Raw genomic sequence first — 14,005 nt, 5'->3', positions numbered from 1 at the left:
CGTTGTAAAATCAAAGTGCAAGCATCCCCTGCTCACACAACGCACTTATACACACACAGACACAGACACACACGCACACACATGCCGGGAGACAGCGCTGAGAGACACCTCGCGCCTTTCCGAAGGATCTTACTTTTCTGAAATTATTTATTTAGAGATTATACATAGACTTTATGTCATAATGTCCACTATTAAACATTTTATTTGTTTTTTAAACTAACTCTCACTTTTCACAACTTATGCGTCTGGTCACCTAGGATTTTAGGCATAACCGACATGGATCAAGGGCTTCAGAGGAGGACGTGGTCAGCTTTTCGCCTCCTTATGTGTATGTGCGCTCTGGACCGGGTGCTCGCACAGGTTCGGTACTCGGTAAATGAGGAGCGTGACCACGGCGCATTCGTCGGTAACATTGCCGAGGACTTGCGCTTGGATGTCACCAGGTTGTCTGCCAGGCGATTCCGCATAGTCTCCGGAGCTAGGAAACAGTATTTAGAGGTCAATTTGGAAAACGGGATTTTGTTTGTGAACGAGAAGATTGATCGAGAGGAGTTGTGCGAACAGAGTCCGGTTTGTTTCTTGCACTTGCAGGTGGTCATTGAAAGCCCGCTGGAACTGCACCGAGTAGAAGTTGAAATCTTAGATGTTAACGACAACGCTCCGAGTTTTCCGTGGAGTGAGTTCAATCTAGAGATTACCGAGTCTGCCGCGCCGGGCTCACGGTTCCCTCTCGAGAGCGCACAAGACCTAGACGCGGGATCCAACTCGCTCCGCTCATACCTGCTGAGTGCTAACCAACACTTTGTGCTGGATGTGCAGACGCGCAACGACGGAAGCAAGTTCGCAGAACTCGTGTTGGAGTCTCCCTTAGACCGGGAGAAGCAGAAAATGCACGAAATGGTCCTAACCGCCGTGGATGGTGGCTCTCCGCTGCGCTCTGGTACTGCTCAAATCTTGGTTACAGTACTGGATGCGAACGACAATGTCCCTGCATTTGACAAATCCGTTTACCGGGTAAGCCTGGTGGAAAACGCACCGAGAGGAACACTAGTGCTCAAGCTCAACGCCACAGATCTAGACGAAGGGTCGAACGGTGATATCGTATATTCATTCAGCGGGCATGCGCCCTTAAAAGTGCGCGAGCTTTTTAGTGTAGATTCTTTTTCGGGTGAAATTCGGGTGAAGGGAATAGTTGACTACGAAAAGGCCAGCGTCTACGAGCTCTATGTCCAGGCTAAAGACAAGGGTCCCTCTGCTGTGGCCGTACACTGTAAAGTGCTTGTCGATATACTGGACGTGAACGACAACGCTCCAGAGGTCATCCTGACCTCTGTGTCCACACCTGTTCAGGAAGACGCGCCTCCCGGGACCGTGATAGCAGTGATCAGTGTCATGGATCGTGACTCCGGGGAAAACGGAGCAGTGGACTGTCAGATCCCCAGCCACGTACCTTTTAGGCTCCACTCGTCCTTTAAAAACTATTACACATTGGCGACTAGCGAATTTCTGGACAGAGAGTCAGTAGCCGAACACAACATCACTCTCACGGCTCGAGATTTAGGCTCGCCATCGCTCTCCACCGGGAAAACTATTAATGTTCTTGTGTCGGATGTTAATGACAATCCTCCGCGCTTCCTTCAGCCATCATACACCGTCTATGTTACCGAGAATAACGCACCGGGCGCGTCCATTTGTTCTGTGAGCGCAATAGATCCGGACTCTAACCAGAACGCTTATTTATCCTACTCTATTCTCGAGGGTCAAATAAGGGGCATGCCAGTGTCCACGTATGTTTCTATTAACTCAGACAATGGTAACATTTACGCTCTTCGCTCCTTCGACTACGAGCAGCTCCGCAACTTTCAGATCCGAGTGCAGGCTCGGGACGCCGGTTTCCCGCCGTTGAGTGGAAACGTGACTGTCAGTGTGTTTGTGTTGGACCAGAACGACAACGCACCACTAGTCGTTTCCCCGCTGCCCAAGAACGGCACGGCAGCCACAGAGACGGTGCCTAGGTCGGCGGACGCAGGCTACCTCGTAGCAAAAATTACAGCCCTGGACGCGGACTCCGGGCAAAACTCTCGCCTCTCGTACCAAGTGCTCCACGCCACGGACCCAGGGCTATTCAGCATCGCTCTTTACACCGGTGAAATTCGGACCATCCGCCGCTTCGTAGACAAAGACGCCACAAGGCACAGACTCGTTATATTGGTCAAGGACAATGGGCAACCCTCTCTTTCGTCCACGGCATCCCTCATTCTGACGCTAGTGGACGGCGTGCCGGAGTCTCTGTCAGACATCGATGAACATGCTCTCAGCCGCCGAGTGCCTTCTAACCTCGCCCTCTATCTGATCGTCTCGTTGAGCGTGGTATCACTCATCTTCTTAGTAGCCATCATCGTACTGGCAGCGCTGAAGTGCTACAAAGACCGGGACTGTCCTGGAGGTTTTAGTCTTTCTTCTATCGGTTCTACGTGCTGCACTCTCGAATTCGAGCCGCCCGCCGAAGCATGCAAAAAGTCCAACCTGAATATGCAGATTTCCACCGGGACGAAGGTGCCCACGAATTGTGTGGAGAACAGTACCGGGACCACGGCTCAGAACTACTGCTACAAGGTGTGCCTGACACCCGAATCAGCTAAGAGTGACTTCATGTTCATGAAGTCATACAGTCCGAGCACGCCGAGAAATAACGCAGCTAAGGAGACTGAAAATCTGGCATGGAGCTCACAGAGCCGCGCCTCTTCAGCTAATAACGGAGCAACAACCCCTAACGAGGTAAAATGCAGCTTTATATAACTGTCAGAGAAACAGTATATTGACAGTCTGTCATGGTTATGTAAGCTTTATTCTGTAATGAAAAAAAAAATGACAAGCTAATAAACATAACTTTCTTGATTGCTAATGTAAATCAACAGCTTAAAGTTAATTGACTTTCAAACCGAAATCCTGGAGTATAAGCAAGAATCCCCAGGAAATACACAGGAAAATCACCAGTGATGAATTAACTTATGGGTGTTTATTTTTGTGTACTCGTACATCGTATATGCTCAGTGCTACAATAATAAATGTCAAGAAGTATACTGCAGCTGTCAATGTCAATAAACTCGATTAAAAACAAACGAGAACGTCTCGACCAGCAGCTGTTCTCCACAAGCGAAGGGGTCTCACTCACTGAGATAATACTGGTTCTATGTGTAGCCTTCTTTATATCTACTGCCTTCATTAGACAAAATGCTTTCTTCACACTGCTTCCTACAGACCAACTATTTTCACCCGTCTCTCTGTTTTCTTCAGACATAGCTCCCCTGCTTAGAGCCAGAGGCCTGCATAGTTTCCTTCGAATTCAGTATTCACAATATACCTGATGTTTTCTTAAAAACATCATTACATTCTCATTAGCATCTAGTTATTACTAAGGACGTTTTCTAATTTTCTATTACTAAGGATGTTATGTGCTAATAAAAGTCAATATACAGATGTTGTAGCAAAAACTGCAATATGTGATTCACCGATTCTCTGAATACAAGGTCAACCCTATCAATTATAAATCTTTATTTGTAAGTTTTTGTTGTTGATTGATTTAGCTACTAAGCATCCAAGGGCACCCAACTGTCTCAAGGGCACACGCAAAAGACGTGTCTATTATTTGCTGTATAATATGAGCAATGGACTTAAAATTAGAGCTATTCTGTTTGATAGATTTCATTGATCCCTTTATCTTGCTATAATTTATGTTTGTGTGTGTGTGTGTGTGTGTGTGTGTGTGTGTGTGTGTGTGTGTGTGTGTGTGTGTGTGTGTGTGTGTGTGTGTGTGTGTGTGTGTGTGTGCGTGCGCGTGTGTGCGTGCGTGTGTGTGTGTGTGTGAGAGAGAGAGAGAGAGAGAGAGAGAGAGAGAGAGAGAGAGAGAGAGAGAGAGAGAGAGAGAGAGAGAGAGAGAGAGAAGGAAAGACACTGCACTTGAGCTATATTTTGAATCCACTAGATGGAACTATCTGGACTTTAAAAGTACTTAATATAGGTCCAATTTATTATTTATTTAAAACTAAATATAAAACTGGAACTTTTCATCATGAGAGAAAGAAAGGTGTCAGAAATGTTAATAGGTTTTACACATAACATTATTCAATTTTAACACTGAAGATAATAAAGTCGGAGTGAAATGTGACTATGTGCAAACGACTGTGAAGGACACTCCAGCTTCCTATATCATCGAAGTCAGTTCTTTAGAAGTTAGGAAAACATCAGTGGATAAAAATATATTAAAGGACGTGCTTCTAATCCACTGAACGATTAAACATATTTTTGTTTTCTAATTAATGCTCTGTCTGGTGCGGATTACTCTGAAGATTAATATCGTATCTTGTTTCATCCCGATGGTGGTTTAATTGCTTTTGGTAAAGCATTATAAATGACTAATCTAATAAGTTGCTTACATCCCCGCTCTCCCTATCACGGGTTCTGAGGGAATTAATAGAGCGCGGAATCAGTCTGTAGTCGTTGGTTTTAACTCAGAACAAACAGGAGCGGCTTTGTTCTCTCCCCCCGCTGCGTCTCGGCCCACAAGTGGAGTGAAATTTAGTTCACCCTCGAAGAAATCCAATCATTCATACTTTTGAACACAAGATGGCAGTCGTAAGTCAGGGGAACACACACACACACACACACACACACACACACACACACACACACACACACACACACACACACACACACACACACACACGCAAACGCACACACACACACACACACACACACACACACACACACACACACACACACACACACACACACACACACACACACACACACACACACACACACACACACACACACACACACACACGAATAAACACCCTTATAGTTTTCTTGAGAGTTTGAAATTTAATTTTATGTTGCAGTTAAAACAAGACAATACTAACTGGGCTCTGGCCAAGAATCAAACATCAACTTTGAAAAGGTAAATAACACATGCACACACTTCTATAATGTTCTCTGTGCAGTGCATGTGTGTCTTCCTGCAGAATACCTTTCAAAACATTAGACCATCACACATTAGACTGACCTGCTGACTCACGTTATCATCACTTACACCATTCACTTGTTCTTTTTTTTACACACACTACACACACACACACACACACACACACACACACACACACACACACACACACACACACACACACACACACACACACACACACACACACAGAGAGAGAGAGATATGCAGGCACAGTTGTACTATATATTTTATATATCCCATATAGTAATCAAGATGATCTCTGTGATTTTTTTTTCAGTTATAACTCAGTTAATATGGATGGCACTCTTATGAGGAAAGTCATGCAGACTGATTCTGAGAATTATGTAAATCCAGTGGCTGCAGGACAGTACTGGACATGGGGAACACGAATAAGAGGTAAGTAGAACATTTACTGACCTATTTAGTAAGGACATAACTATTCAGTGTTAACTGGTACACAGTGTCTGCCTACATATTGAAATATAACCTTATGGCAACATTGTATTTATGTCTTTTACAAATTTGTAATGAAAGCAGATGGATAGTTTCTGCATATGAAGTGGTTGTAATGTTACATATATATATATATATATATATATATATATATATATATATATATATATATATATATATATATATATATATATATATATATATATACATTGTATATATATTATATCATACTATATGGAGTATTCTTTTATATGTATTATATCTCTCTTCATTTTTTCTGACCCAGAGTGTAAGATGCCTTCACCTGCAACAGGCCTCCCTGAGCGGGCATGGACACCACGCTATACCCCCACAAAAACACCCCAAAAGCAGCAGCCTTCAGGTCAATCACATGCTCATCCTCCACCTGACTACCATCACAATGTCTACATCCCTGGGACTCCATCTGCCCTCTGTACCTTGCGTCCCAGTAATCGCAGTGAGCTTGATGTCCACAACACTTTTTCCACCTTTGGCAAGAAGCGCAAGTTTATTTCCCCCAGCAGTTATGATCCAAGGGATGAAACAGGTACTGAGGTCATCAATAATGACCTGTATAATGAATAGTGAAAAAGAAGAGAGACTGCAACAGTGTGTGAATTGGTGGACAGAACATGTGGGGGGGAAGCAAATATGGTGAAAGAAGTCAAGAAATATTAATTGCAACCAAAGCAGAGCCTATCTATACAAACCATACTGCTCTAATTTTACAGCTACATTAAACTTCTAATCAGGGTTGTATGCTTCTTTTTACTTTATATCTGAGATGTTTGTAGGTTTGTGGCACATAAAATGAAAGACTAAGTAAGCTTTAAACTCTAGCAAGGGTTGGAAGAAAGCTTAGATTCAAAGATAAACATCTTATTTGTTAAGGACATCTGGATGAATTCGAACCTGAATATAATTTGTTAAATTATGAAAGGATAGAGTTCTGGTTACCATTTGTGCAATGCTTTACATATCTATTTTGTTTTTCTTGGGTTCTCCAAAAATTCTTGCAAAAATACAACAAGTGAGTTGCCTATTCTAAGATTTACAATGACTCTAGGAACACCTATAGGTGTAAATCGGTGCAACAGTGAAAAATATCCAGATCTACTGTGACTCTGACCAGAAAAAGGTGGTCAGTATGAATGAATGAACAAATGAATGAATGAATGAATGAATGAATGAAATTAAGGAAGGAAATTCTGTTATATTTTTTTACACATCATCATGATAGGCACTGACTAATGTGGCTTAGACATTCTAAAATTAATAACCTTTGAAGAACTGTAGAAAGTATCCTTGATGAACTCAAGATCATTGCACAACACGGATTCGGATTATGGTTCACATTTTCATGCAACTATTATTATTATTATTATTATTATTATTATTATTATTATTATTATTATTATTATTATTATTATTATTATTATTATTACTATATGTTTTGACAATCATATTAGGTAGACTGTGAGCATTACATACCCTTTGGCCGCTGTGCAAATTTTCTGACTTAGCAGAAACTTCAGGCCGTAGCCTTGCATTGATTGGTTGCTCAGCTAAAAAGGTGAATCAGTCTAACATGGTTATTTTACAGTGAACATCATGTACAATACTAATATGTATGCAAACCATGTAACTGACTTACGGCATCTAGTGCAGTACATCATTGTATAAATTCTGATAATAAAGTATTTTTTCTGAGTATTATAGGCTATGTCTATTATAAATTCTACACATTTTCATTTGTATTATGTATTTTTCTAAGAAATAACCTGGTTTACTCTGAGAGGGTTCTACTTTATGACATCTGATATATGTACCATTTAAGAAACCTTATATTATATTTTTCCAGTTTTAATACAGCTTTTTTATTTAGTGAGATATGGTCGGATGATAAGGACATTTGAACACATTTTGAAGACATTTTGTTTAAAGGTTTAAGATTTTTTTTTCTTATTCTTAGTTATGATTCTAATGAATCATATTTAATGATGTTTTAATTACTTTTGAAGTTTTTTGTACTAGGTAAATAAAGTATTAAATGTAATACCAGCAAGAAATCCAGCTTAAAAAATTATAGAATATTTTAAATAATAATGCATTAAAATAATCATTAAGAAATTATATTGGTGTCTCTGTGTGGGGGTGGGGTAATCACTTCTCTAAAAGATTCATTTATTCTGTTTCATGATGTGTATAGATTGATTGATTGCTGATGCGGGTCATGTATGCAGGAATGCCACCATACTTTTCCACAAGAAAACAAAAAAGTATGAAAAACATGATAACCTCATGGAAACATATGTTCTGCAGCATCATTTCACTGTTCTTAATATTAGAAAAAGGTCTTCACACATCCAAATGGTCTGGATTACATTCCTTTATAGGCTATAGGGAACAACCTAGATTAATTTTCTAAACAACCAAGCAGCTCCATATCCAAAATATCATTTTAATTACTCAAAGTGAGAGGGAGGGGAATTGCAGGGAATTAAAACCAACCTTAAAATGCCACATTGGACATACTTTTGAATGTGCTGCACTCTCCCTGGTGCCCTTTTGGATTTTAATTTACCCTGGAAATGAGTTCAGAATGTCAGTAGATGTGTATCAGACCACAGAGCAAAGCTAATTATGTTTGCCACGTGTCCTTTCACACTACAAGGGAGTGATGGAAACGGTCTCCATGGCACTCACCCACTTCTTCACACTAAAGTTTATCTTTCTGCAGGCTGGATTAAATGGATTAAATCTCAGAAAATGAACATTTTAGAATAGTGAGATAAGTCCAGTAAATCTATTCTTTCATCTTTTTTTTTGAAGGGGATTCTGTATACTATATTCACAGTTACAGGTATATAATCCTAAAATACTTTTATTTGGAGGGTTAGTCTGGATTAATCTATACTATGTATTTACTAATTTTGTCCTAAGACTACTGTATACTATGTATGTACTAATCTGTACTAAGGCTGATGTATACTATGTATGTATGTTTCAAGGAGACTGACAAACAATCAGTTTTTTGTGTACTAACGTACATTAATGTAACAATACCATGCTTAGTTTAGCACTCATATGCTTTCAGTTGTCTGGGTTTGCTTCTTTAAAAATACTACGTATGAACTGACCCATTAACATTAACCCATTACTTTGCATAAATTCCAATTAGTACACATTATATGTCTTTTCTCATTTGCTTTGAAACAAGTGCTATTTTCTATTTACTACATACCTCATGAGTTGGTTATTACTTATTGCATTCACACAGAATTCACACAGAAAATTATGCATTCAGCTGCCTATCACTGTCATTGTGATGCACTGAGATGAATTGCCTTGTTTTTCATTTGTTATGATCTGTCTTACTCTCACATGCATTCATTAGCATCCTCATTTTCAAATATTTTTTGTGCAAAATAATCCACTCAGCAATCAGAAATGTCAGTAATCTGGAGATATAATGCCATTTTAATTGGTAACAGGTGAAACGTGACTTGCAAGAGATTAAATATTGCACTGCAACCTATAAATTTACTAGCTCAATAGCGCAGCTGATTACCCATCAGATTTGTACTGCACATACAGTTCAGCTAGAAGAAAAGCTGCAGCCAGACAGACATGAAGTTATGGATGATCCCTGAGGTTATGTTTCTTTTTAATCTTCTTTTTCCATATGGGTTAGCAGTTTACATTTATTTATTTCATCGTATATAGGATATTAGACCTAAAGATTTGAGGGGAGGAATAAAACCAAGGGACACAAATTAAGTTATTAAAAAATTCTCTAATTGGACAAAATTATTTGTACTGAATTTGTAATAATAGAATTCTTACAGTTTAAATTAGTAGGGTACTTGCATAATTAATGTTTTGAGAACTTTACAATTGTTTGGGAAATATGCCAAAGCACTTGAAAAAACGTGTGATTTTATACATAAATATGATGATGCATACATTGATTAATAGAATGATGCATACATTGATTAAACATAAAATACACTAAAACAATTTACCATTTACACACATAGAAAAGAAGAACACTGATTTTTAATACACTAAAAGGTGCATATCAAATAGTGAGAATAAATTATTTTAGGACTAATGACTTTGGCTCTGAATAATTTCTTTTAGGACTATAACTTTGGCTCTGCAGCGGTCAAGCAGTCAGGTTAATGTAGTCCTCTATTAGTAATAGAATAGTTCTTCAGTTACCATAGCAACACCAATCTCTGACCCATACTCATTTAATCCTTCACTTTCATTCTTACAACCTGTCAATCATTATGGATTATCTTATTAGCAGTTATGACACTATGCTCGGCTATGTCTAAGATTAGATAAAAAAAAAAAAATTGATCCCTCCTTAACAAAGAAAACAACTTTGGACTTCTGCAGACCACACAATAATATTTTCTTTTCTTTTCTTTTCTTTTCTTTTCTTTTCTTTTCTTTTCTTTTCTTTTCTTTTCTTTTCTTTTCTTTTCTTTTTTGTTTTTTTGTTTTCTACATTTAGCATTAGACATTAGATTTAACATAAAATATTGACATTATGATTCATGACATTTATTTTTGAGACTTGATGTTTCTCTCCTTGTACATTACAGCTTTGATACTGTACATTACAGCTTCTATCATTAAAGTTTCTCCAGTTCTGGTCTTTCTCCAGTTCTGGTCTCCCGCTAGAGGTCGCTTATGATGCACGTGGAAACCATTAAAAATATTCAACATCTCAATATAGTGAAGGTATTGGTTTACAATGGAAAGAAATGTAATAAACTATTAAGAGGACAAATTTGCACAACAAATAGCAAAATTACAATTGTGCTCTTCCCAGATTTACCATCTTATCTAATATTTCTTTGCAGTGTCTCAGTTTTAGAAACTAAAAATACATTTAATCATAGCATTCTGTCTGATACTACTTCTGTGTTACACACATTTAAGGCAAGGTCATTAGGTCCCAAACTGTGATGATGATCCTTCTGACCTCTGCACTGATATGCATAAGAGAGACATAGCGATTGAAGAAGACACTGATAGTGTCACACCCATGCTGTCAACATATCCATAGCCTGTCCTGTGACACTCCATAGGTTTAGAGTATAATAAAGAGTAAGTAAGTACTTGTGTAAGTAAACAAGCACAAAAATCACCCTTTCTTCATTTTCATATTTATAAGCTATTTTTTTTCATTTATAACATGCAAGATAGAGATTTTAAGCTTTTACTTCTTTTTTATTAATAAAATAATGAAAAATATGTTTAAGTATAAGTTTTATTCATAAAAAAATCACATATTTAAAAGAAGAAAAATACTTTTAATCCCTGGCGTTTGTCACCGAGATTATCAACACAAATCAGCCATGGCAGAAGATAATTTTTTACCTCCACAAGTTCGGTTCTTTTTAATTAACAATTTTCATAAGCACATCAATAATTGTATGCAAAAATAAAAATCTTGGAACCACACAGACACTGCATTGTTTGTGAGGAAGCATGAATAAACCCACAGGGATGAACAAACTCTGGTCTGATCAAACTGTTTGGCCATAATAAACAATGCTATATATGGAGGAAAAAGTTCAGGCTTTTTATATTTTATTTTTATAAATCCAACATATATGCATTTTCCTCAAAGCATTAAAATCCTAATTTATTTTACATCCAAAAATGTTTATTTCTGTATGTTTTATAATTTAATATATAATACAAACAGGATGTCTATACTAAATGCGCTATTATATGTACACATTTCTTTCTGTAACTATGGAATATGAATAGTATTGTAAAGTCTTACTCATTCATTCATTCATTCATTCATTCATTCATTCATTCATTTTCTATCGCTTATCCGAACTACCTCGGGTCACGGGAGCCTGTGCCTATTACTCATTAATTTAAAATTAATTTTTATGGGGTTTGTTACTTTGAGCATAAAGCCATAATCAAAGTCATAGTAGCTACGTGATAGTAATAATCATTCTCTTAAATCTCTGCATCAGCTCTCTCTTACAGTCTATCCCTTTAACACTATAATAAACATTGTTACAAGATGCTAGACAACCAGTTAATTTAATATATCTTACTATCATATTTAACACTATATCAGTAAGAATACATGAGGGTAAAAAATGCTTAAACTATCTACCCCTTTCTACGGCTTAAAGCATCTGCTAGTTAAAGAAATTAGCTGTGTTATTCAAGAAATAGAGTAACAGTGCATACACTACACGACCAACAGTCTGTCTTGACAATATTACTCATTGCACACACTGTAATTAGGTCTCTATAACTAAGGTTATCTGTTTAAACCCAGTTGAGCTATCTTTTTAGGTCATAGTAAAGAATAGTAAGTAGTGAATAACAAAAATGAATCAAACACAAATTCAATTTTATGAAATTTTATTAATCAAACACAACCATACACAGTACATAAAAAGGTTTTTGCATAAATTTAGATAAAAACGAAATTTACTTTGATATAGAAAATATAGCATTGAAACATATAAAAGTGTCAGAAAACATCTGAACTATTTACAGAAGTTGATAGTAGTCACAGGAATATATGGAGTGTGTTGCACGGTCTGTTTTTATTGTATGTGCATAAATAAAGTCCTATGGGTTGTTTATACAACATGGTGTTTGTTTAAAATTCACTGTCACTTTCAGTTAAGCAACGGGTACCTAGTTGACAGAGTCAACATGACAGAGTTCCTACAGGTTCAATTTAGAGTTTTGTAATTATTACAAAACAATTTTTTAAAATATTACAAACATTACAAATAATTATAACTCATACTAATATTAAACTATTAAACGAATCCCAAAAATAATTGAAGAAAAATAAGAATAATTGCAGAAGAAAAAAAAATCGCTATATTAACCACCTTTGGAGGTTATACGCAGACAACTGCAACACCTCACTATTGGCTAGGAAACTAGGGTAAAAGAGAGTATGTAGCTCTATTTGATTTATGTGTATGTCGCTGTCCAATTCATTGTTGTGGAGCTAAACTTGTGGAGCTAAACTTATTATATAAAAATTATATGAACACTGAGCAATAATTGAAAATGGCCTTTAATTCGTCCAGTTACAAAAGCAATACACAGCTATGTGTTGCATTTCGCTGTCCACTCTTGTGGTGCTGAATCCATGTTGACCTTATCAACCTTAAACCCTAACGAGTTTTACTCCGTAATTATATGAGTACATATGGACACTACATGGCCCACTGTTTGTATCTTTATCTTGAGAATAATGAATTAAGGATATTAGTTTATCTATAGCTTCGTATCTTTTATATTTCTTATTTGCATTCTTTAACTTCTGTATTTATGTTTCTACTATGCTGGTTCTTGAGCTTTCTGAAATTTCTCTTGCTGAGGTCTTTTATTTACAATGATTGTATGAAATTTAATTACAAATCGTTGTTTAACTGGAAAGAAAAAATCAGTCTCTTTATTTGATATCATATTTATATCATGTGACTGCTAGTGTTGCTTGAATATTGTGTGCATATATGTTAGAAGCTACCACTATATCACGTCTTGTGAATATTATTAATGTATATCTACAATATAACTGCGACAAAATGAGTAACTGTGGCATTGTTAAACTACCCTTCTTTTTGATCAGAGGTGCTCGTGTAACCGTATGCTTTTATGATCTGCGTTGTGTTTAGAATGGGTGAAGAAAGACAGGAGGTCGCTGGATTTGGTCTGCATAGAGAATGTATTTTTATATAGACAGGCCTTCACGGCAGCCTCAGCTCACACATCAGTAACACTCTTTCGTTCGGGAGATAGACAGAAAAAGAGCAAGAAAGGGAGAAGGACAAGAGAAGAAAGGGAAAGAAGCGCGAAAGGGACAAAGCGAAAGAGAAAAGACAGAAACTGAGAAATCGCAGTAACTCCGTACACTTAAACTTATACAGGGCAGAGTATTAAACATGACAGTATAAACTTAAAACTACAAAAATATGGTTCGTCAGTGCATACCTGCATAGAGAATGTATTTTTTTATATAGACAGGCCTTCATGGCAGCCTCAGCTCACACAGCTCTGTGTGTGCATTATTTTTAACCTATGCTAACAGCTAATCTGTAGCATGGAACACAGCATACCTCTTTCGTTCGGGAGAAAGACAGAAAAGACCGCTAAAAGAGCAAAACAGCAGGTATGCCTACCTGGGCTGAACCATTTTGTTGTAAAAGGGGGGGACATCACCTCCTTACAGACCCTTTTTAATATATTTTTATAAACACTGTTTTAAACAATTGTAGAAATTTCTTGTGAAATAAAACAATTATAACCTTGTTACACTCGCTGGCGTTGGACTCCGGGTGTCACTGTTTGCCAGTCAATGGAACTTAAAGGCGCTTGCGCATCAAGAGGAGGTAACATAATTCTAATGGATCCATAATATCTGAGAGGAGCACAGCGCTGTCCGTGTGAGCAGAGTTGTTATAAATTAGAAAAAAAATATTAAGCTATTAA

At 37.4% G+C, this 14,005-nt stretch overlaps 1 protein-coding gene across 1 annotated transcript; it reads left to right on the top strand.

Moving 5' to 3' along the window:
- On the top strand, positions 1-7,416 carry si:ch73-233f7.1 (uncharacterized protein LOC100537710 homolog). Its single transcript, XM_027165127.2, has 4 exons — positions 1-2,778; positions 4,902-4,960; positions 5,301-5,419; positions 5,763-7,416. The coding sequence occupies exons 1-4, from the start codon at positions 277-279 to the stop codon at positions 6,080-6,082; spliced, it is 3,000 nt and encodes a 999-aa protein (XP_027020928.1). The 5' UTR covers positions 1-276; the 3' UTR covers positions 6,083-7,416.
- The last annotated feature ends 6,589 nt before the right edge of the window (positions 7,417-14,005 follow it).

This window comes from Tachysurus fulvidraco, chromosome 10, assembly GCF_022655615.1.
Source record: "Tachysurus fulvidraco isolate hzauxx_2018 chromosome 10, HZAU_PFXX_2.0, whole genome shotgun sequence".
Taxonomy (NCBI): domain Eukaryota; kingdom Metazoa; phylum Chordata; class Actinopteri; order Siluriformes; family Bagridae; genus Tachysurus; species Tachysurus fulvidraco.
Note: the sequence above shows the minus strand (reverse complement) of the source record. Positions and strands in the feature narration are given on the sequence as shown.